Here is a 25,259-nt window from a genome sequence, read left to right as displayed (position 1 = left end):
ATGAGAGTGTATGGACCTAAATCCGGTGAACGTATTGAAGATAGCGCGATAGTAAAATATCAGGCAACAGATTCTGCAGGCAACCCATCTGATATTTGCACAATATATATCACCGTTACAGGTAAATTGATACAACTTATAAATATATAGTTGCAGTTTTATTGTTAATCAATTGGTCTCTCTCTCTCTCTCTCTCTCTCTCCCCCTCTCCCCCTCTTTCTCTCTCTCTCTCTCTCTCTCTCTCTCTCAAATTTTGTGTCAAATTTTGTATTTGTAATTTGCATTGAAAATGCACATTTGGAGCATGAGATTCAGAAAAAAATTTACCCCCCCCCCCCCCCAATTTTACAAAAAATTTTTGCAGTCATCAAGTACTTCACCATACGGGCCCGATGAGGAAAAGTCATGTGACCTAGGAAATTTAGGGGAGCGAATGCAGAAAACACGTGTGATGGGGGTTAGACGTTCTTTTCCATCTACGACTGTCTTGAGGAAGAGGGGTTTTGTCATGGGGGCCCAAACCCGCCATCATGTTCTCGTAAGTAAACCCTTTGATTATTATTAGTGTCTTTTATTCTCAGAAAGTCGAGTATATGTAAAGACAGTTTCATTTAACCTGCTGTGCTTTTAATATCAAAATGACATTATTATGTAAGTTAAGATGATTGACATTTAAATGTAAAAAATTGATCATTGGTAATGTCCGGACAAAAGTGATGCCTCAGAAGCATTAAAATCAGCAAAATTACATGAAAATTGTAGGGTCGTTTGTTTTTGCTGTTTCTTTTTGCTGGGTCGTGTGGGTGTTGTGTTCATTGAACGCCGCCTTTCCTTGTTGATCTTGTTTATCATATTTGATTGAGTGTGTACATTAGGGATAAATAAGACACTGATTAAAAATTGAAATAGTGCAACGTCCCTCACGCCCCCTAGCACCCACTTGAGGTTATCAATTTTCAACGCTTAAAGGTACATTATCAATTCAATAATTCAATGAAAAATGTTACAACACTAAAGTGAAGTACGAAACAACTTTTTACGGATGTCACACGGAACTTGACACCTGCTGTTGTGATGTATAAATATCTGAAAAAAGTGATCCCTCGAAATAATGAGGGATAACGAAGAAGGGCAATATTCTTCACGCCCCCTAGCATCGGCTTGACCGGTACTCATTTTCAACATTTAAAATTGCTGGGATCAATGAACGGGAAGGACCATTAAAATAAAACACTGACTTAAATCAAGTACTTTTATGTGCTTGATGTAAATTAATTTGCTTTAATTCCTTAAATAGTTATACCTACAAATGTTTAGATAAAGAGACAGTATTTGTACACGTTATACACATTTTTGTTTCAAATTCATTATTTAATATTTAACATTGAATGTGTAATTTAGTTTAAATCATTTCAATACACTTTTGTCGTATATTATTGTTTTTAATATTTAAGTATTGGTTTTACAGCAATTACCTGTGGTCCACCTCAAAATGTGTTATATGGAACATTTGCTTGCATCGATATTATGTATAGGTATGAAAGTTTATGCATACTTGAATGTGCCAGTGGATATTCAACTGATAGTGCTGTATATGCAATATGTCAATCAAGTGGCGAATGGCATTTCTCTTCAAATAACAGTTGTAAAGGTAATATTTGAAAGCAACTTTATTTATACATGTCGATTAACAGTCTACATTTCATATTATATGCATCTTTGTGTCTCAATTAAAGATGCAAGTCTCCAGATGAGCCACGATAGTTCACGAAAATCTAACTTTAGAAAAACATATAATAAACTGTTACAATTCATGAAATGATTTACATGTTTTATGCAATCAATGACTAATTTTTGCTGTATCTGTCTCCACTTATCACCATCTAATTCTAACTCATTAACAGCTGCTTTTGCAAATTATGACCTGTTGTGAATTTTTTGTAATGGTCGCAGAATATATGTGTAAATTCACTTCTTTGTTAACAAGTCAATATTTTACTCTTTAATAACTTTTTTAAAAAATCATTAATATGAGCATACATCTGGAGACTTGCAGCTTATAAATAAAGACATACCGTGATGTATGATATATATTTACAAGTTACTTTTGTAAGTGTAATCATAACCATTTTATCACATATTACAGATATTGTTCCACCAACCATACTTAACTGCAAGACCTACCAGACATTTTACACTGATCGTGGTTTGGATACTGCACAAGTAATATGGATTATTCCGACTGCAATTGACAACATAGACAACCCTAGTGACATCATCATTGAACAGATATCAGGTCCTGCAATAGGCTCTAATATCAACATAGGCACGACAGTGGTTGACTATAGAGCTGTTGATACGTCTGGAAATCCATCAATCGTGACATGCTCTATTACGATTAATGTTGAAGGTAAACCAATTGTTATAATTATTTTGAACCAAAATCTTGTCGTTACCCAATTTATTTTTTAATGTTATTGGAACCAATATCACCTGGAATAGAATGACATGAAGAAGCAATCTGTTTATTATTATTTTGCGCCGCGCCAAATTGTAATATTTGCCATTTGAATGATATTTTTATGATACAAGTTCTTATTAATTAATCGTTTATTAAGTAATTGTCAATGTTATTGCTTGAAAATTATTTTATCAAGTTTCAATTCCGACAAGTTATTTCATGTAGCTTTTTATATTTGTGGAATTTTTATAGTATAATGTACATCACATTTTAAACAAAAGATAATTGAATTTCTTTAGGTTTTTGCATAATATGCCTTATTAGATTGTTATGGAATTGATGATTTTCATGAACTCAATCTTTTTAACCGTTTACAAATATCTTTTATCTTTCAGCTGTTTATTGTAATCACCCGAAAATTTATTTTGATGACGTGAACTTGGAATACACGTGTACATCCTTTAACTGGGGCGATACAGTAGCTTGGCATGCCCTTAAAAGATTCATTTAAATTTAGAAGGACCTGATTGAATAACCTGTGAGGCGACTTTCTCAGGTTCTTTACCAAGTAACAACTTGGGAATATGAGGGTAATGTTGTACCATTCTGTGAAGGTGAGTCATGTGCCGAGTCACTCTATACAAATTATACTAGATATTAATCATTATTATGTATATATTAATATAAGTCATATATTAAGTAAGGTTTAATAATAGTTTTATACATTTTGCTGTAATACAGTATAATGTCACGAATTGTAGAAAACACTGGAAATACTAAATGTCAATGTACGAGGAGCCCCTATTTGTCAAATAGAGACAGGTCTAAATAAAGAAATAAATTGCGATATATTACTTTTCATCAAAACTTAAAAAAGCTAGAAAGGGGAAGAACCTTAAGTGCATTCAGAACAAGAACATAAAATCGCAGACTCGGTTTTATCTAATTTTTAATGAGAGACAATAGAAGGCGCAACATATTTATGTCATGTTAAAATAATATAGGTCTTTAGATTTTCTAAACTAATTCTTTCATAACATATTTACCGATTACGATATAATGTTTTGTTTACGTCCTTGTGTAAGCCATTCTACAGTTTACAACTGATCTCTTAGGATTAACAAAATTGTATAATTATATGAAAATGACTATCTTATATTTGTATTATGAAATGTTACTTTTTATTTCCGAGTTACTGATTTCTGCCTACGAGTTAATAATACACACCACCGACGGTCTTCTTGCCGGTTTATAGAATTAATATTGCCGATAAGTAAACACACAAATATTGAACAAACTGAAGCCATAAGTTGATAAGGTTCTAAGTATTGTGCGCTTTGTCTTATTTCATACTACACATTGCTATTAAAATGAAAAGAGGTCTAAGAACGAAAAAGATATGTGAATGGATTTTATCAACGTATAAAGTAAAATGTATTTAACATTTATAGCTTGTATTGTGCGCGTTTAATAGAATCTTCTTAGTATGTATACGCCTCTTAATTTTAGTGGTCCGAAAAAAATAATCTTATCCACTATACTTTCTGACGTCATCCTGAATATTGTATTATTGAAATTTATTAAACCATTTATGTAAAGTAATTCAGCAATGTTTTTATATTATGATATTTTTTATAGCCAAAGTATGTCCTCTGAATCTAACAATTCCACAAAATGGCTTGCTGTCGTACACAAATGATAATCAACCGGTTGTGTTCGTTTTATGTAACGAAAACTATGATTTGCCGTATGAATTTAATGGACTTATCCTGTGCCTTGATTCTGGACTATGGAGTACCGACGAAGTTCCAGATTGCACAAGTATGTAAAACTTAACGTTCAATGTTTATCGCCTCTAAATTTATTGCAAGTATTTAACAGCTTTGAGTCTTAACATATAAGTTTATATAAATATACTTAAACTTCCTAAAACTGTTTGCATGTGTTTTAATTTGCATTCTTGATTTTTATAATAACATTTGATTGTCGTCTTTTTCCCCCAGGTACTCGTCGTCCAGGAATCAACATTTTGCCTGTTTCGTTTTACTACTCTGTAGATTGTAACGCACAGTCTGAGACATCTATTAATGCGATACAAGACCAAGTTTTCATTCTTCTAGAGGATTACATTGGAACTGCCCTTGCACCTGATTGTCTTGCTGGTTCAACGTGTACTTACGATGATCTTGTAGTTCAATGTGGTTCCACTAGCAAGAGAAAGAAAAAAGATATTCATGATGATAATTATCGTTTTAAAAGAGAAGTGTCCGAACTATTCGTCAATTTTTCATTGATTGTCACCGGATCAGTTACAAATTGGGATGAACTATTGATGTATGAGGACTTTCTATTTCAAATGTCTGATCAGCTTGAAAATGATGTATCTGTCGGAGTATTTGACTTGAATGAACTTCAGGTTGTCCGAAATTCTTTTTTCAGGGAGCAGTTTTCTAGTACTAAATGTGAGGGAAGCGGTCAAGTACAATCTGCTTTTCAATGCAGTAAGATATGAAATCAATGTTCTTTGTTTAATTGCTTTTTATCAAGGCTTAAACTGATTTATACGTTGTTACATTACAATGTATTTTTACAGTGGGAATACAGTTTCAATATTCCATAAATAAATTTGAATTTGAATCTTGTAAATCAGTTAATTATTATAATGTGTTACTTTCAAATATTGAAAGCAAAATGCAACTGGTTTCTTTTTAGAAATTTCATTAAAACAATTAAGAATTAGAAAAAGTTCCCTTTAAGATAACATTTATCTGTGCCAGGTATTTTATTACATATTTTCATTCCCATCATTTCAACTTTTTGCAGCATTGTTAACTATTCTAACTACATCAGTCTTCTAAAAGTTCAAATAGTTTAAACTTATACTATTAAATAACCTACTAAAATATTTATTAAAAGTATATTTCATCTATCATTAGAAACATGTGCTGCCGGTATGTTTCTTGAAGATGATGACGGAGTAAAAAATTGTAGGAAGTGTCCAATTGGCACTTATATGGAAAATGACGGTGCTTCATCATGCATATCATGTCCTCCCGGCACAAGTACAAATAAAACTGGATCTAAATCAGCTGATATGTGTGTGGGTATGTCAAAGATTCATATATTAGTGAATTCAATAGATGAATGAAGACTCTTTCTATATTATAAGACATATGCACATATGACGAACGATGAATGCACGTTTTTAAATACACAATATCACGTGTCAAGTGCCGTGCGGCAGCTGTAAAAAGTTGCCCGTACTTCACTTATGTTTTGTAAACTTTTCTGGTCCTTCGGGATCATTGATGCCGGCACTTTTAAATGTTAATTAAGTACCACTCAAGCCGATGCTAGGGGCGTGAGGGGTGTTGCACTTGTTCATTATCCCTCATTTACAGACTCAATCAAACCGAGTTTGCAATTCTTATGTTATTATATGTTTTGAATAATGCTTAACAAGGGATCACTTTGTTTCCAGATTTTTGACAATTACAAACCATTAATTATATTTATTGAGGAAAATTATAATTTTAAAGTGACATTTACTTAGTAATGGTAATGTTCAATATAGAATACATAATGTAGCTATATACTTTATTTTATTTTCTTTTAATAAGAACTGTGTCCCATTGGCTATTCATCGTTGACTTTGGTAAAGCCGTGTACTCCTTGTGCCATTGGCTTTTATCAGAACGGTATTGGTAAAGCTTTATGTCAAAAATGCGAGTTTGGAAAAACAACATTCAAAGTAGGATCACATAACTGCAGTCGTAAGAATCTTAACTTTAATTTGCAAAAAGCACATCTAATTTTAGAATAAATTGAACAAGTTACAGCTTATCATAGATTTTATTACACGTTTTTTATAGCAACTTTTCATAGAGCGTATTAAAAGCGTTTATTCCAAAAGATTAGAAAACGTCACACTGCCCAAATATGGAAAACCCTTGTTAACACTCTATAGGATTGATTGAACAGTTTACATTGTAATTTTACTTTTACTTTTGTATTTTGGAATATATGTACTTTATTATAATTAAATCAGTAAATTTAAAGAATATATTTATTAATAAGTGATGAACAGCATTGTTTATTTGACTTCAAACTTTTTAATATGCGAAAAATTACAATTATTATTTCCGTAATTTCAATGTTAATTTACGTAGATTAGGACTTTTATTGTTGTAGCGTATGACATTGTTCTCAGTTCACAAAGTTCAGAAGTAATAGCATCAGCATTAAACACAGCGGATGTCATGGATGAAATGACTGTACTATTTTGGTTATTCAGAAGAAGTGGGTCTGATTTTAGTTTACATTTTGAGAACAACGTTGTAATTGAAGTTTCTGGACAGAGCTTCATCATCTATTGGTAGGTCTGAATTTGGAACATTTGCATTTGGCTTGAATAAGGAAAATTTTTGTCTTTTAGTTTTGATTGTCTTGTAACATTAACATATGAAACTGCAATTTGTTTGCTAGTTAAACATAATTTGTATCATAGTTTGGGTACCTTTCTGTTGAAAAAGTGTCAGATTTAAATCGTATACATATACATGCACAGTGCGGTAACTGGAGTGCGGGTATTAGTTACCCGCACTCCAGATAATGCCCGTGGATTGGTTCATTTTTGCCGGGATTTACATATTGTGCCGGCAGAGAAAGGGAAAGGGGCAAAACTATCATATTCAAATGCTCGTTCATTGGTTAATTTTTTCTGGGGTTTCATATTATGACAACAGGGAACGTGTTGTCATGTTTGACTATGATACAAAAGAGAAAGAACACCAAAACACTCGGCAATCTGATTTATACTCGGGGGCTACGCCCCCTCGTACAAATCAGATAGCCTCGTGTTTCGGTGCTCTTTCTATTACTAAATTCATTTGTTTACAATAGCAATGATTTATAACTTGTCTTTCTATTTAAAAAAGCATATGAAAAACTGTTGAATGGAAGAATATATTAAACATATAATGAAAAGATATGTTTATTTTTCAAGTCAATGTCACATTTATTGTTCGAACGTCCCGTCTACATCTTCCATAGCTAATTGGAAGACTTTGGTAAAATCTTTACATTAGAAATGTTTAAAAGGTATAGATCAGCCTCGCCAGATCAAAATGTGGTTACTTATGAAGTTCGGAATATCGAGCGTCAATACGTGACCCCCTCTTTATCTCGTATCCTTTTAATGATTTTCATGAATAAGGCAAATACATGAAGCCCTCTCAAAGGTCGGATTTTTGGCCGTTGATCTTCTGTCATATAAAAATTGATTATTCTAGCTTATGTTTTTAGGAATAGTTTATCCATTATTGTACTGTTACCTGAATCCTCATTTGATATGTGGGCGCATTTTGCTGTTTCAACATCAAACACTACAGTTCATTTCTACTACAATGGTGACATGATTGATACCCAGGCGATGATCTCTCCATTAACATTACCAACAAATGCTTATCTTGAACTATTTACCAACGGAGAAAATGGTTAGTACACTTGTATCTTATTTCTTTCAAAAGATATATAAACAAAAATCTAATTTACAAGTAAATAGTGTATACCAGAGATTGATAGCGTGAAATTAATTTCGAAAATATATAATTTTAATATTGGTTTGTATCCCTTGTATGATATTCCATTCCTTTACGATCACTATATCTTCAGAAATGTTCTTGAATTCCCTGGCTGTATATAGACATGTCCTGGTAGCTGATGAGATTACAAATCATCGATCTTCATGTGGATGTGATATATCAGCAGCTGACTTTACATCGGACGATCTTGTCACTGGCAATTCTGTCATTCAGACTGAACCATCTTCTTGTGCAGGTAAACTTTAATACCTCTTTTTGTTCATAAACAGATTTAACTATACAGATTGTCCATATATAATTATTTATACACTGGCATTAATTTCTATATTTTGCTGGCGAATTTCATGCATTAAAATTAAATTAAGGAATATACAATGCACTCAGACAGTCAGTTTATGGATACTTCCTGATGTCCTACACTTGGACAAGATATTGTATACTTAATAATCATTATATACTACTGGCTCTGTTACTTATTATTATTATTCAGCTACCAATTTCTGCGCTGATGATCCATGTGGCCAACATCTGTGTACAAACACACAGTCTGGCTTTCTATGCTCGTGCTCTGGTGGATTCATGGGAACACGATGCGAATTACCACCTGACAATTGTGAAGTACATGAGTGTCAAAATGATGCAACATGTCTCAGTGGCAGTCATAACTACACGTGTTTATGCAAACCTGGATATCGTGGAGTCTTTTGTCAAACTCCACCAAGTATGAAAAATTTAATTTCTTCTTCAAAATTGTTATACTTTAAAATGCAAGAGTAGAAAGTCATGGGTATCGATTATACAAAATTAAAAAGAGATATATAAATATATTTGAATATTTTGTCAATAAAATACAGTTTACATGTAAGTATATGTAAAAGAACGCAAAACAGCATTTTTATAGTTTTTACATACTTAAAATTTAACATAGAAGCTACTTTTGAATGCATTTTCATTTTGACACGAGCAAACAAATTGATTGAAAAATTGATTTTCACAAAATGATGAAATTTAGTAAATGGTGGATGGAGTCCTTGGATAAGCTGGGGAGAATGTACATCAAGTTGTGACGGAGGTGTGAGGCAGAGAAACAGAGCATGTGATAATCCTAGTCCAGGGCAATATGGCAAACATTGTGTTGGTGATATGATCGAGCACATACAGTGTAATATAGATCCATGCAATAGTAAGATTGATATAATAGTTATTGTAAATCTGAATCATTTTTTAGCGATAATTTGCCCGGCTTTTTCGATTTCTAAAATACATATATCTTAAGTTAAGTTAATATTTTCTAATACAAATGCATAATATATATAATTTTATGTGTATATATAGATGATTATATTATACGTTTTTTGGTTGTTTCTCATTTCAGTTACTAGTCCGTGTTTAAGTAATCCGTGTGAAACACACAGGTGTGTAGAGAAGTCAGGTGGTTTTTTATGCATATGCAGTCCCGGCTACACTGGTGATCTATGCCAAACCCCGATTGACCACTGTGAACCAAATCCTTGTGAAAACGGAGGTTCATGTCAAAATGGGGCGAACAACTTTACATGTATTTGCCCTGAATCATTTCAAGGGAATCTATGCGATGAAGGTAAATTTGTAATTTAATGCATATCAATTGATTGAAACGTTTCCTGCGTTTAACACATTTGTCAAACTATCATTTTAATTGATAGTAATTTTAAAGTAAGTGTATTTTTACCAGACAGATTCAAATTGCAACGTAAATTTTGTTCTTATACTCTCATGAAATAAAAAAAAAATGAAAAAGTATTCATTTTAATTTTGTTTTACGTTTAAGAAACTATTCCCTTATCATACTGGACGACATGGTCAAAATGTACAGTTACCTGTGGTGGCGGTGTTTCTATCAGGTCACGTGTCTGTCCGCACAATATCGGTTGCAATGAGCATATAGAGTCAAGAGTGTGCAATAACGCTTCTTGTGTAGGTAAGAAATCTTGTTATCGCTATCTTGAAGAAAAACAGTTGTTTGGTTATCCCACTTTCTGATGTTGAAAATGTAATTTAATCATATCAATTTATTTGACAATATACTTTAATAGTGACTTTCCTTAAATAATAAGGGAAGCATACAGTAACGACATAAATTTTTTTAAAACAGTTGATTTCTGCCAGTCATCGCCTTGTGGTACTAACCTTTGCGTATCAAGTGAAGAAGGGTTTAAGTGTACTTGCGATGCTGGTTTTACCGGTGTAAGATGTGATACTCCTGTAGATTTTTGTGGCGAAAATAGTTGTGAGCACGGACAATGTAGCAATAAAGCAACCGGATATGAATGTATATGTGATAAAGGATATAATGGACATCTCTGTGATGTTCTAGAAGGTTTGTAAAATGTATTTGTATCGTAGTTATTAAAAGAATAAAAAAGCTCTACTTTATACTTGCTTTTGAAAACAGTGTTTGGCTGATTTTTAATTGAAATTCAATTATACGAAGAAAGATTATTTAAATTTAACAATGTCTACGCTTTTATTATATGTTTATAAATAACACCATTTTCCTACGATGATTGCCATATTTCAATAATTAATAGGATTTGTAGGTTGTGTCTGTTTTTAGAATAAATTATTTTAGATATTGAACATCTGCTGGTAATACACGTATCTTTTAGCTACACTTATGACTGGGTTGTTGCTTTTTTTTAGAAACTGCTGGTTGGGGTTTATGGACTGAATGGAATGCTTGTAGATCTATATGTGGTTTAGGACAAAGACAAAGAAACAGAATGTGTGATAATCCACCTCCTTTACAAGGTGGTGAAACATGTGACGGAGATGAAGAAGAAACAGAAGCATGTTATACAGACTGTTATGGTACTGTTCTAAAACTTTAAATTAATATGCAAACTCTTGTCTCATGATCGGTAAAAGTATCAGTTACAAAAAGTGTAAAAAGACATGGGTTTTTTTTCTTTCAAACTACTGAAGGCTGTAGTTATCTTTAAGCATATTCATACATGGTAACATGTTTCTAAATATGATTTGTCACAAATCAAATTCTTCAAAGAAAGATTATTGACGGATTAATTGTTTGTCTGTTTTAGATGCATGCTCATCTAATCCTTGTGGAGACATACACAAATGTATATCTGATGGTACTGGGTATGAATGCCAATGTAAAGACGGATACACAGGTTTAGATTGCTCATTAGCACCTGATTATTGTCAACCAAACCCTTGTGGAAACTCTGGTAATTGTGCAAGCACGTCCGACGGTTTTATCTGTACGTGTGTTGATGGCTTCAGTGGACCTACGTGTGATATCTTACCAGGTGTGTAAACACTTTATTCAGTCAGTATGCATTAATATTTCCTTTTTATATATACATAAAAAGCAACAATAATTCTTTGCAACAATAATTCTTTGTTAAGCGGTTATCATGGAACTTTCAATGTGACACTTCCGTGCCATTCCATGAAAAGCGGCGTATGGTCCCCAAGTAATAAAAAGCCTATATTCCTAGCGAAGCCTATATTCCTAGCGATAATTAACAGTGACAGTTTATGCCTTTATACTGCAGGAAATAATATTTATGAATTAATGTTTTAATTTGAATTTAAGATAAAAGTGTTTGGGAACCATGGTCAGGGTGGAGTCTATGCAGTTTGACATGTGGTAAGGGAGTACAAAGTCGTCAAAGGGAATGTAAGCTTGGTACCAATGGAAATGAGTGTTCTGGATATAACACAGAGGAAAGAGTATGTGATGAAGATTCGTGTCCAAGTAAGATTTGCTTATATGTTAAATACGTTAAGCAAAATAATAACATTTTCATCTTTTTGTCAGTAAATTCTATATGAACAATTTATGCGTTAAATATGTATAAAGACATTTGAATATCAGGTCAGCGATATAGATGCATGTTACATTATTCTATTTCTTACTCTAGTTCACCGGTGTTTTAACTGTCTTTAATATTCGGTTCATTTACGTTTTTTCTTTAGGCATTAAATGTTTGGTCTAAATATGTTTTTTTTCCAGAAAATGATTGTGTTCTTTTTGTCGATAACACATAATTGTACTTTGTATTTCTCGACAAAATAATAAAAATAATCTTTCATTTGTTTTGCAAACAATTCAAACAATTCAATATTTATCATTTATTTCTACAAACAGTATGTCCGTTGTTAAAAAGGACATATGGAATGGTAAAAACGTGTGAAAAAACCGAAGAGGTGACCACTTGTACACTGAGATGTCTTCCTGGATATTTTCCACCAAACAGTACATATAGCTCAGAGAACTGGACAGTTGTTTATCAATGCAGTCCATTCTCCTCCTATACCTGGAATACAACTGCTATTTCACCAACATGTACAAGTAAAAATATATATTTACACATATATCAAAGCGTAAATTTCATTTAATGATAAACAAAACAATTTGTTGGCAATTTTGTTACACTAGTTCCTTCGTTAGTCTAAATTAATCAAGTAGTTTTAAATCACTTATTATTTCGCGTTCAACCTCACGGAAATTCTATTATGATCTATAATGATTAATTTAATTTTAATTAACTGATAAAATTTTGATTTTGCTATCAATCGCGACTGAAAATCATGATGTTTTAGGTATTTTTTGGTTTGTTGTTGTTTCTTTTTTTTTTCTTTTTTTTTTCAGAAACATCCGGTCGTCCACGCCGCATTGATGCTAGTGCTTCAATGGCGATTTCCCCGCAACTTTCTTGTGGAAAGTCGTCTGCGTACGAAATTTTTATACGAAATCTCGTGTATGGCTCCATCTGTCTGGGTGGGATCAGCTGTAAAGTCATCGCAGACGTAACTCAATGTGGCAACAGGAAAAGGCGCCAAACAACCGCAGATAATAGCGAGATTACATTAACTTTTGCGTTTGAGTTCGACAATGAAACTGACTCTGGTAATACAAATATATAATAGTGTGTGTTAGTAAATCAGATACGAGTATGTATCTGTATAACACAACAAATGATATTTAAGATATGTCTCTTAACATAAACTGAAAGAGACTCCTTAGATACTAATCAAGATATGGTCAAAAACAATTAAAGTACAATTTAAAGGCGTACAGTATGTGCTCCAGTAGAATACAGACATTAAGCAGATTTAACCGAAACGGTCTTTTGCTTAGGGTACAATAACAGAAACACCTTAAGTGAAAACAAGTTAGCGATTTACAGTTGTCTACCCTTGTATTCTTTATTTATTTATTCTTTTTTTTATAACTATTTATTTCTTTTTTTGGGGGGTGGTGTCATTCCAGACCATTTCAAGGGCAAATTATTCATAAAATCTCCCAAGCCTCACTTTAATTTTGCCATTATCATAAATAATTTGGATAGTTTTTAATAAAGCAGAATACATAAACGAATAACTAGTTATTAATTCTTGAATTTTTATAATCAAAGGAAGTCAGCTATATGAAAAACAGAAAAATAGGAATTGCTTCCCTTGATTTGGACATATCTGCCCTTGAAAAAACAGCATGTTCATTAGGGGATAACTTGAAAACGAAGTCTGTTATTATGTTTAAAGAAAATGCGATGTTTAAATAAATTATATTTCATATCATCCAGCCTATCACTATGTCCATATCATGACTTTAATTGTATTAAAACCGTGGTCGATTATAATTCTATTTATGAACTAAAGAAACAACCGGTTTGGTAAAAACTAACTCTAACATACACTTTGTACAATATTTCTTATATACGTAGTACTTTATTTTTGTTAAATCAGTGTAACAACTATGCTTCGACAAAAATATATTAGTATGATTCCATTGGTCACGATTTCTGATATTAAACAAGTTTGCTTTAAAGGAGCATGCAAGAGATTTTTTGCACCATTGAAAAAATGTGTTTAACTGTTCAAATTGTGTGAAAGTTAGAATTTCTGATTGGCGAATAATAGCAACATATCAGCTATTTCCGTCATTTATGGATAAGCTCTAATTAGGAATAATCGGTGAGGTGTTTCAAAATTAAAGGAGCAGCAAAATTGCGGTACACGATTCACTCGATCACCATGTAATGGTGCCTGGTGTTAATGTAGCTATCGTGTTACTGTTACTTCTTTTCGAAACATGGATAATTAAACGCTAGTCAGTAAACAAAAAAACGTTAACAAGGACATAGCCACAATAATTATATAAAAGGTAGAACTAGAATTGTAACTTTGGCTCTAAATTTTGAGAACGCATTTTTTAAACGTTAAAGTGGTTTTGGTATCAAACATACGCTAAGTGCAAGAAATATAAAGCAAAACATAGACAAAAAATATTGTTTTCTTTACCTAAGGTAACATCAATATGACAGAATACTGGGATGCAATTGAAGATTCTCTATCACCATTATCAACAAACTCTGGTGACTGGTTGTCCATTGTAATAGATGGTGTAACATATGTAGCAGATACAGCGAATATAACCAAAGGAGCGAGTCTTGAATGTAGTAGTGGATACTTTTTACAGGATGAATATGACATTTGCGGTATGTTTTACCCTTTTCTACCTTAATTTTCAAATTTACAGATCCAATTCATTTTATTCCTGAATTCATAGCACTACAAACTACAAGTTTAGCAAAATTGCAAAATTCCTTATAGGGCAACACTAAGTAACAAATACGGTTTTAAACAAGGGGCAAAGTAGAAGAGCCGAAAGCAGATTTATCTTTAACAATATTTATTGATAATAGCTTAGTAGTGTTCTAATAAACAAAATCGTAGGGGAAAATGCTGCTGATGTTGAATTCCTAGGAATATCCATCAGAGCAAATTGTAGTTCTCCATACCTTATGCCTTGATTGTCGTAACCGATATGTGAATTATGTGAAATGTGCAATAATAGCAACATATTCTGAGCATTTGTGAACAAAAGGCATGACCGGAACCAGAGTTTTGCGCTACAAAAAGCGAAAATAAGGAAAACACGGATAGGAAGACCAATCTTCGTCGCCTATTTACTACAGCTTAAAACAGGAGTAACGAGACCGAAGTTCGCGTATAGCAAAAATTAATGTATGCCATCCAAACATTCAACAGACATTAACAACCACGTGATTTAAGTCAGAAATTGACGATTTATGGGTACCATTATTGCGTTGAAAGCCATTGAGAGTATTTGAGAAAGGCGCCTTATATAGATTTAACGCCGTCTTTCACGTTGGACGTGCGCCACGATTCAGTTAGTTGCCATGGTGTTTATGGCATTTTTTTGTTGTTTGTTGACATTTGTCAAAATGTTTAAATTATATGGGTTTATAACATATTAAAATATCAAATTCGTACCTGTTTTATTTAGCTTTTAATCAATCTTGTCACAGAATATTGGGACAACCCTCGTACTTTCACTAACGTTTTGTTTGTTTGTTTGTTTGTTTGTTTGTTTGTTTGAAAACCATGCACAAATTAACAACGGTATGTTGTCTGATTTGACTTTGAATAGGGCTATAACTGACCGGAAATTTAAAATATGCTACATATAGGACAATTTTATGATGCAATAAAACATATGAAGTCTTTCGATTGAAAGGTGGCACTAAGTGTTTACAGAAAACGAAGAAGACATTGACCAGGATTAATGTATCAAATTTTTTTCGTAATTGATGCCATTATAAACCTCTGTCCTGCTAAATGTCTTAAATGAACTTTACCAGCCTCTATCTGTTACAAAATTGTTCATTATCCGTTTTGAAGATATCAGGATGAACATTAAAGGTTGATTAACCGATAATATAGAGCCTAGTCAGACTAAGTACTGGCAATAGTTTTTTCGTGTTTAACAGTATTCATATAGTTCATTCCTTAATTGTCAATGCACTTGTTGGTTCTTTGTATATAATGTTTTCCCCATTGTTAATGTCAAATAAAACATTACTACAATGACAATCATTATTTTGTTTTTTGTTGGTACCCACAGTCAAAACTTCAGTTCTGTCACAAATTGTTTGTTCTTGATAAACAAGCAAATCTAGAAGATAATGGTAGCTCTTTGGTATGCAATATTGTCTAGACATTTAAGAGGTGTCGCAGTTTTCCATTTGGTTCATTTCAAACAGTAAATAAGTCTCCAAAAAGGAGATGTCTGGAGGTCAAAGAAAACGCAATTTCAAATGTGGAAATTGTAAAAAGAAATCTTTTTCCCTTGTCTTAATACTATTTAGTTTAGGTAGAAAAATACGAACTATTCTTAACACAAGATCGCAATGTGTACATATTGTGATCTTTTGTTAAAAAAAGACAGCGTACTAACTATATTTTAAGATACATTTTCTTGCTTCAGTGTAGATAGAGTATTAAAGATGCTGTATGCAAGGAAATAAACATTAATAACAATAATTCATTGACTAACATGCTTATAAAAACATGACATTGTTTTCAACTATATGTTACTTCTATTTCTATTTCTTAAACAGTTGGTTGTTCTCCCGGCACAATGTATGATGCTAGACATGGTTACTGTATCTCGTGCCCGTTAGGGACTTACCAGGAACTCGCAGCCCAAAGCTCGTGTATATCATGTCCTGATGGCTACACGACAAACATCACTGGCAGCTACGATCAGTACGACTGCTATTGTAAGTTCGTTAATAAAGTAAGACGAACTAAAGTAAAATTAATCAAAAAATGGACTTATGTTAGAATATGCAGAATATTTGTATTATGAGATCATTCATACTACACCCTATCTAATATTTCTTTTTAATTACGTTCTCATCCCTCGAGAGGAATAAGAACAAAATTTGAACGGTAAAATCTACAGACCTGGTTTGATTGAGTCTGTTCATGAAAGTGCAATATCTCTTAAGTTGCATGTGTTATGATTTAATTAATAGTGAAGCTCGTGTTAGTTGGCATGAGCTTTGATTTCATTAACAATGGACTCGTGTTAGTTGGCATGGACTATGGTGTGAAAGTAGGCTTTAGTTTTGTTACAATAACTAAGTTGTAGTAAAATTACAATAAGCAGGTAAGCTCGTGTTATTGTGCATAAGCTTTCTTACAATTTGATTTACAATGTAGAGCTCATGTTAGTGGGCTCTAGTACTGTTATAATTGACGTTAGGGCACGTGCATGTAGGCATGAGTTCTTTTTTTAAACTAGCTTAACTAATTATAGAGGCCTTAAGTTGTGTAACTTTTGAATTAAGCTATAGAATATGTTATAAAGTAGAATATGAAAACAATAAGATTTTTTAAGATAATTTTATCATTGAGCATTTGACTTATTATTTTCACTATTTTTGTCTTTTCTACTTACATCATGTAACGATTATTCCCAGTAAGTTGACCATATTAAGGAATAGATTCTCAGGTGTGTTTATGCTGTATGTAACAAGTCATGTGTAGGTGATCTTTATTTGCACAAACATTACGTTAATAATTTTCGGTATGGCCGAATATACTAAATATTTTAGTATTCTTCCATTTCAGATACAGAGAGGGCAGCTAACAATGGTAGTATATTTTTTGGTTCGGACAGGAAAGGGAGGGATTTGGTCAAATATGTATTTTTTACAAATCTGTGGCATATATTATTAAATCACGAAACTCATTAAATGTGGATTCTTTTAATTGATAACTTATTAACGTGATACTGATATGTAAATTGTATATAAATGAACAAACAGATTAGCTGGACTCCCCTCTACTGTGTATATGTTAGTGTTCATCCGACCTGTTCTACAGAAATTAAACTTCGACGGGAGCGATAGCGAATTTCTGTAGAACAGCTAAGGATGAATACTGGCATACTTAGTGTCAAACTTAATTTGGCCTCATTATTATTAACTTAATTACGTCACTATGCGGTTTTATGAAGTACTATGAAAAATAGAAATCGACTATGGACGCAATTCGATATAGTATCGAATTTTGTTCTTCTATGAAAATTAACGCACATAATTTTGAAGAAATACAGCGTTTTCATCGGATGACAAATAAAACTGGACACTAAGAATAATTACATGTATATTCACACTTGATTTCTATAACCCTACAGGTGACGTTGAGGGTTTCTATGACGTTATTGGTGCAGTACTAGGATCATGTTTGGTTGTTATTCTTGTTGCGGTTTCTGTCGCAGTTATAGTCAAGGTGAAAAGGTACAGTTACAAATTTTACTTTACAATACATGTATACTCTCCTTTGTCATTTCATTCACCGAAGCTATTAACTTATGTTTTGCGTCCGCATTTTGCCGCGTGTCCTGGGTGAATTTGTGTTGGTCTTGTACGTGTGAGCTTGATTTTGTTGGGTGCTGCATTCTGTGAACGCCGCTATGTTCCACTGCACCCGTTTCACTGCCATTTATGATCCACCCCTTCTATTCCTCCTGTCCCCATTTAATTTCTACTGTCAAAATTCGCGTTTTTTTTCAGATTGTTCTTATTTGTTAATTGTGAACAATAATAATTTTCCCCGCCCTTCATTTTCTGTAGTATTTTGTACGCTATAACTGACTTTCAAAAAGGTCTTGTTGTACTAAATAAATATCATTGGGACTTCGTTCCATGAATATCGCGCTCCCTTGATGATCTGTTAACTCATAATTTACAGTTGCAATAACATTTTCAGGGTACATCTGAAAAACAAAATCCACGATTCGGCTGCAGATATGATTGAGAACAGACGGCAGTCACACGAGGAGATGAGGTCTCGACTGAAATCAATTGCCAGTATTCAGAGTACATCACATATACCAGTATCCGTGGAAGATATTAAATAGATTTAACAGTTAACAAAAAAGATAGGACGCATATCGTGTTTAGATACTAATAGATTTTTATTATTTTGTTGTCGACAAAAAATCAGTTATGGTGGTATGAATACTATTTTTTTTATATTGATTCCAAACACCATGAAATCGGAGGGTCATTCATAGTATTACCTTTGTCCATGTTTGTAACTGCGGGCAAATGTGCGAGTCCGAAAAAGTTCAATATTACAATAAGGGATTTAACTTAGTATATTGATAACGTTTTTTCTTAAGTTTAGCAAGGTCTTAGAAAGTATCAAAGTTGTTCACTTCAAACGCAGCTATTTCACAAACAAATGTGCACAATGTTAAAAGGGCATAATATTATAATCGTAAAACGAATTTTGCAAAATAACGCCTCCCTTTTTTGGCTTACTTTTTTTTAAATATTTTTATGCCCTTCTTAACTGTTTTTTAGTCTATTCGAAAAAAAAAAAAAACAATTAAAGGTACTCACTTCAAAGTAGGAAAAGTACCAATGGTTTTAAAATAATTTTCTGAGATACATGTATCACGATTGTTAAACAGTTCTAAGTCACAATATACTATTTGTATACTACATCATAAAATACATGTATAACAAGAGCATTGAATTGAAGTTTGTACACAGAAACTCGTACTTTAACATTTTTTAAAGTTAACTGAATTATGGACAAATATTGCAGGACATTTCTCTCCTTCACGAAGAATGAATGATAATGGTCTCTGTTGTATTTGAAAAAACTAGATGTAATTTAAAGGCCCATTTATAAAAAAGAATCATATTATTTTTGGTGCCCTTTTACGGTTTTATTGACAACTCCACCAACTTTTGCTTATTTAGTACAGCTATCATGTTTATGTAATCTGCATGGAATACTACTTTGTTGCATTTTCCTACTTTTTTGACAAATTATTTAACATCCAGTGCTTCTTTCTTCAGATGATACATGGAACTGCCAAACATGTTCTAAATTCGTTATATTAGGAGCATAAAACACACGTTTGACTATTCTGAAAAAGGAAAAATGTACTCATTTCTTAGCGTTAATGTGCTTAGTTTTCTTGTTTTGTTATTTACTTTGCTTTATTGTATATTTTGTTATAATGTTCTTGCATATAATTAACTAGTTTTTTTATTACTCTTTCTATTTGCTTCAGATTTATCGTAGTTCCGTCCAATAAATGTAGCTTTAGCCAAAAAATAGAAATATTCAGTTAAAAGTTTAATTAAATAAAGGTATTTCGTTAAACTGTTAAGTTGTTATTGCTATAAAATATACTAATAGGAAAAAAAGTATGGAAACACCTCGTATATTTATACATGTATTTATATACTGCTGCATTTTGTCAAGTGATAACAAGACTGACCGGTACTTTTTTAATCAAAGCATGTAATCAAGTATGGTTCCAGGAACTGATCCCTCCTCATACCAGAATGTCGCAAATATACGGGTGGACGATTTAAGTTCTATAATTGATAGAGCATAAAACTACTCGCTAAGGGCACTTATAAACACTGCTAGATTATCAAATACCGACATATTTTGCTGCATATGTTTTTAGTACTAGTGACGTTTGTTGAGCCTTGAATGTCAAACAAATTCGTGTGCAACTTAAAATTTTGTCATACTTTAGCCTGCATAAGTATGACTAAGCAAACTACTTTTTCATGTTCTCTTATGTAATGTTTAGTTATATACGTTGACCATTATCACTTTCACACAACACTTTCAATTCTTATTACGATGCGCATTTTGTGTGGCAAATGAGGTTATTACCACTAAATACCAACCCTTGAAAAATTGAAAAAAAAAACCTTAAAAACTGGTTAATTTAATAAGGATATTATTTCAAAGAAAAATTCATCTGGTGACAATCTACCAATATTGTTCAAATAGTCCTGTTACTATGAACTGTAATGTAAATAATTTGCTGTCTCAGAAATTTTCTCCCCTCAAAGTATTTGGGGGACACAGTGTAATGTTAAGTATTATAGCATTAAATCGGCTATTTTACCCTCTTTTGCCCATGTTATAACGGGACCAAAACCATGTGTTAACATAGTCACGCGCTCTTGTTATAGCCCGGTTTCACCTATGCGCAATACATACAGGGCCCAGTAAACAAACAAACAAAAAATGACGATTTGGCCTGTTTGCCAAAGAGTCATGCGCTCTTGTTATATTGAAATTTATTGATTCGAGGGCCTCAGTCGCATATTCAAGTAACGATGCCGGAAAAACGGCGTATAGACATCGGTGCTAATCTTAGTTGTCGCCCTTTCTAAGAAACGGACAGTTGTCAATGTAAACAAATACCCTGTTTGCAGGTATTCTCGCGGTACTAAGGAAATAAAGTCATATAATGACAAACAAAATATTTACCTTGTTGTTCTTTCCTTTTCTTCATCCAAGTTAACCAATTATTGATTTATTTACATGAAAAAAATCGATATAAAACATTTCAATTTTATTTTCCGCCATTTTATAAACAGGTACCCTGACCTTGACCTTTGAAAAGAAGTTATTTATATTCTCGCGGTAAAAATCTATACCATACAGTAGGCTTTCAGCAAGTCAAAGATGTATAAACTACCTAATGCAATTAACTGAACAATAACTGTACTAAAAGTTTCAACAAGTGTGACTTTATAATTAATGCAAAAACATGTCTATAATCAAATTTGTCTGAGCACAAGGTAAGTTGATTTGTAATATTTCCTGTCACAAGAGTTATTCTTCAGTTACACAATGTGGGCATCTGAACACAGTAGCCCTTCTTACTACTGTAATTGGTGTACAAAATCTAAGATGTACCCAATGAGAGCAAAAATTACACTGAGCCCACTTTGTGAAGACAATACTAACACAATGCTTGAGTTGGGTGGGTGTGTAAAGCTTGCAGACACAACATTTGTCTCTCTCTTCTATCTCAATATCAGTATCACTGTCTGACATAGGTGCTGGAGAGTCCAAAGAAATAGGTACCCCTGTCTTAGATGTTCCAGATGTGCTAGGAACTGGTTCTTCATGCTCCTTACTCTTCCTCTGCTTCTTAGACGGTGTTTGTATGGGATTTTTTTGTCTATTTTGAACAGTTTTCTCAGATTTGGCACCCTTAGACTTCCTTTGATTTTGCAGAATATGTGTATTTCTTTCATTTAACAGATTTCCCATTATGTATGGTGGAATGAATTTTTTCTTAGGTCTTTGTTTGACAGTGTTAATTTGTCTCTTTGCAAAGAAAGTGACAGATTCATCATACAAAATGGTTTCTTGCGAGTCAGAGGGCTCTTCTGGTTGCTGTGGTGCCTTTTCGGTTGATTCAACTTGTGTATCCAGTCCCTGGCACTGATCATGATTTTCACTGGAATAAATTGATGAAGGTGCAGTGTCACTCTTGGAAATTTGAGACTCATCAAATGGATATATTCCTGATTTTTTGAAAGCTGATGTGATGTTTGATGGAGAGAAAGCTTTCAAGTACGGCTTAGAAGTTAGTGAAGCAATTTCATATTTGGTGATGTATACACCCGGGTTATGCTGCAAATACTGTTGACACTCAGTGTAGTAGAAGGCTTTGAATGGGCCATAAACACCAACATCCAGTGGTTGCGTGAGATGACTGGTATGTGGGGGAAGTACAAAGAGGACAACATTCCTCTGTCTAGCCCACTCATTCAAAGTCAACGATAAATGACTTTTGTGTCATACAGGATCAATGTGGCTGGTCTATCTGAAGAGACAGAATCAAGGTTACAGTGCTTCGCAAGATGTCTCGTGACATAATCTTCAAAAATTTCACCATTCACCCAACCACTATCTGACATTGTACCATCTGCACCAGGTTGAGCACCTTCCATGAACTGAGAATTAAACCTTTTCCCAGGGAATATATAAAAAGGAGGCACATGATTTCCAAGGGCATTTGCTCCTCCTATTATTGTTACATTGGAAGATCTTGGGGAGGTAATTGCCTGAGGTTTATCATTTTTCCCACAAACTATTTTAGGTGGTGAGTGCTGGGTGCTTACTCCTGTTTCATCTATATTATAGATTCTTTCAGGTGAATTGATTAAGTCATTGTCATCTAATATATTCTTCAGTTTTTTGAAATAGTTGTTTATTTTTTCTTCAGAGGCACCTTTAGCTCTGGCCAAATCAAGCTTTTGAGGCTTGACAGCTTTCAAGTCTGGGTTTCTTTTCATGAAACTATAGTACCACACAGTACTTAAACCATCCTTCGCAACAACTTTCTTCCCCATTGACCTGGCATAGTCAGCAGCCATAAATCTTATGTTGGTCATGGTGTAGCCATATCCGATACTGGCCATATACTTTATATGATGTGCTAACTTGTCCTCCTCCAGAGAAGACAATAGAGTCTCTGGTCCAGGACGTGCCTCAAGGGTGACATTATGTCTAGTCCTGTCTCTCAAAGTAGACTCCGGGACATGGTACACTCTAGATGCCCGATAAACAGACATGCCATTTGAAACACAAGCTGCATAGGCTCTCTTAAGGCTTTCCTTGTCATATGGCTGCTTAAGCCTGCTTTGGGACCCCTGAAAAAAAAAAAAAAAAAAAAACTATGGTATGGTATAGGTTTTGAAGTTTTAGGCAACAACAACAACAACAAATGGAGTCCTGTCAGCAGACGGAAGATGTCAATCTTAAAATGGAGGAAAGTTACCAAAGAATAGACATTTTTGTGAATGATTTAGTTAAAGTTTTGCATTTACAAGGTAAATTTTGTGATTTACTTACCTTTAGTCGGTTCATTACTGTAAAATGTTACTCAAAACACTGCTGAATAAAAGTAGGTCACAAATATTTACTATAGATGGCGCTGTGATTCAACCTCGTGAAAAATAAAAATAACGCGAGAATAGATTTAACGCGAGAATACCAGCAAAGAGTATACAGTAGAATCTACCTGTCATTCAGTTTAACACTCCGATTAACTTACAAAACTAGATAACACAAAATTAATATGATAACATGTTTTTTATTTATGTTAATGTTGATAAATGCTCTTTATATTTCTTTGAGAGAATAATGTTTAGTGCCTGATTTTTTTATAAACTTGTTTGCTTGAAAAAGAAAACGATTCTGATGTCACTGATCTTTTTTCTACCGTCAATCTGAAATCATTCTAAGAATTTCTGAGGGTCATGTTTTGTCTTGGGTAGAGGGTAGAGTAATGTAACGTTTTTTTTCATGAGATAATAAATCTCCAAAGGCCAAGCTTTAAATTTGTTAAATCAATTAAAATTCAAAATTTCGTTCGGTTCCGAGAATTTTCCAAGTTGTTGGCCCCGGAAAAATGAAACGCATACGTAAAACATAGAATTGGATAAATACCGTCCAAGCACAAGAATTTAATGGAATTGTGTTTTGTATAAACTATACGTCACGAATCTGTTTGAAAATTTTATGCTATAATAGCGTCAACGCACGTTTATTTCGTGTTATAAAGTCTGCAGAGTCCCTCGGAACTGTTGGAGCCCTCGCCCTACCGGGCTCGGGCACCAACCGTTCCTCGGGACTCTGCAGACGTTATAACACGGAAAAACGTGCGTTAACCCTATATTCTTAACTCACCCCTTGGCTAGCTTTTACTATTGTTCATTATCTATACAATTTTGTTTAATTTGAAAAATTATCGGGAAATTTCATTATAAGTATTAATCACATACATGTGCCAATTTTGCCGCTCCGTTAAAACGGTGTTGCATGGTCATGCATTTTTTACGTGACGTCATTTGCGTTATACAAACATAGTGTAAAAACGCGCTAAATGTTAGTGTTACACTATAGGCGCATCATTGAAAAATGATTCTTTTTCACTTTAAACACTATATTTTGTGCATGTGATAAACAGAATATTATATCCATGTGAGTGCAATACTGAATTTATTGAACTTATTGAATAAAATAGTATATCATGCTCGCCAAAGGCTTGCATAATATAACTTTATACAACTCATTCAATAAATTCAGTATTGAACTTTCACTCATTCAATATCCTCTTTTTAGTAAGACAATGTAGTGAGCGAATTACACTAAAATTGATACAGGACACATTAAACACGGCATGGTGGCCAACTCTGATAAACTTAGTAAGAGGACCGTGCTATCTCCTACCACAACCAAAAAACATATTAAAACTGGAACACAAACCAGAAATGAAATATCCGTTGACAAAAACAAATCTGATTGCTTTCGATATATCAGGGCAGCCCTTCGAAAGCAAGGAATACCACAAGTCGCTCAAGAACTCATTATTAAATCTTGGCGTGACAGCACAAGAAAACAATATATTTACGTACATTACGAAATGGCTTCATTCTTGCGAACGGCAAACAAATCCCTTTAAACCTAATACACAAACAGTAGTACAATTTCTCGCTCAGCTATTCTCTATTGGACTCGGCCCG

General features: G+C 33.3%; 1 protein-coding gene across 1 annotated transcript; it reads left to right on the top strand.

Moving 5' to 3' along the window:
• On the top strand, positions 1-20,139 carry LOC132731497 (uncharacterized). The gene is made up of 25 exons (XM_060717694.1): positions 1-121; positions 1,469-1,651; positions 2,147-2,410; positions 4,100-4,282; positions 4,465-4,962; positions 5,398-5,565; positions 6,082-6,234; positions 6,653-6,836; positions 7,766-7,956; positions 8,135-8,299; positions 8,555-8,785; positions 9,077-9,247; positions 9,440-9,664; positions 9,875-10,024; positions 10,199-10,423; positions 10,747-10,914; positions 11,145-11,372; positions 11,663-11,824; positions 12,218-12,421; positions 12,722-12,979; positions 14,379-14,570; positions 16,497-16,658; positions 17,515-17,538; positions 18,083-18,185; positions 18,658-20,139. Exons 1-25 carry the CDS (start codon positions 1-3, stop codon positions 18,806-18,808), a joined length of 4,764 nt encoding a protein of 1,587 aa, XP_060573677.1. The 3' UTR covers positions 18,809-20,139.
• Positions 20,140-25,259: the final 5,120 nt, after the last annotated feature.

Source organism: Ruditapes philippinarum, unplaced genomic scaffold, assembly GCF_026571515.1.
Source record: "Ruditapes philippinarum isolate M1 unplaced genomic scaffold, ASM2657151v2 ctg5532_1_1_1_1, whole genome shotgun sequence".
Taxonomy (NCBI): domain Eukaryota; kingdom Metazoa; phylum Mollusca; class Bivalvia; order Venerida; family Veneridae; genus Ruditapes; species Ruditapes philippinarum.
The sequence above is the reverse complement of the archived record's forward strand: the minus strand, read 5'-3'. Positions and strand labels throughout refer to the sequence as shown.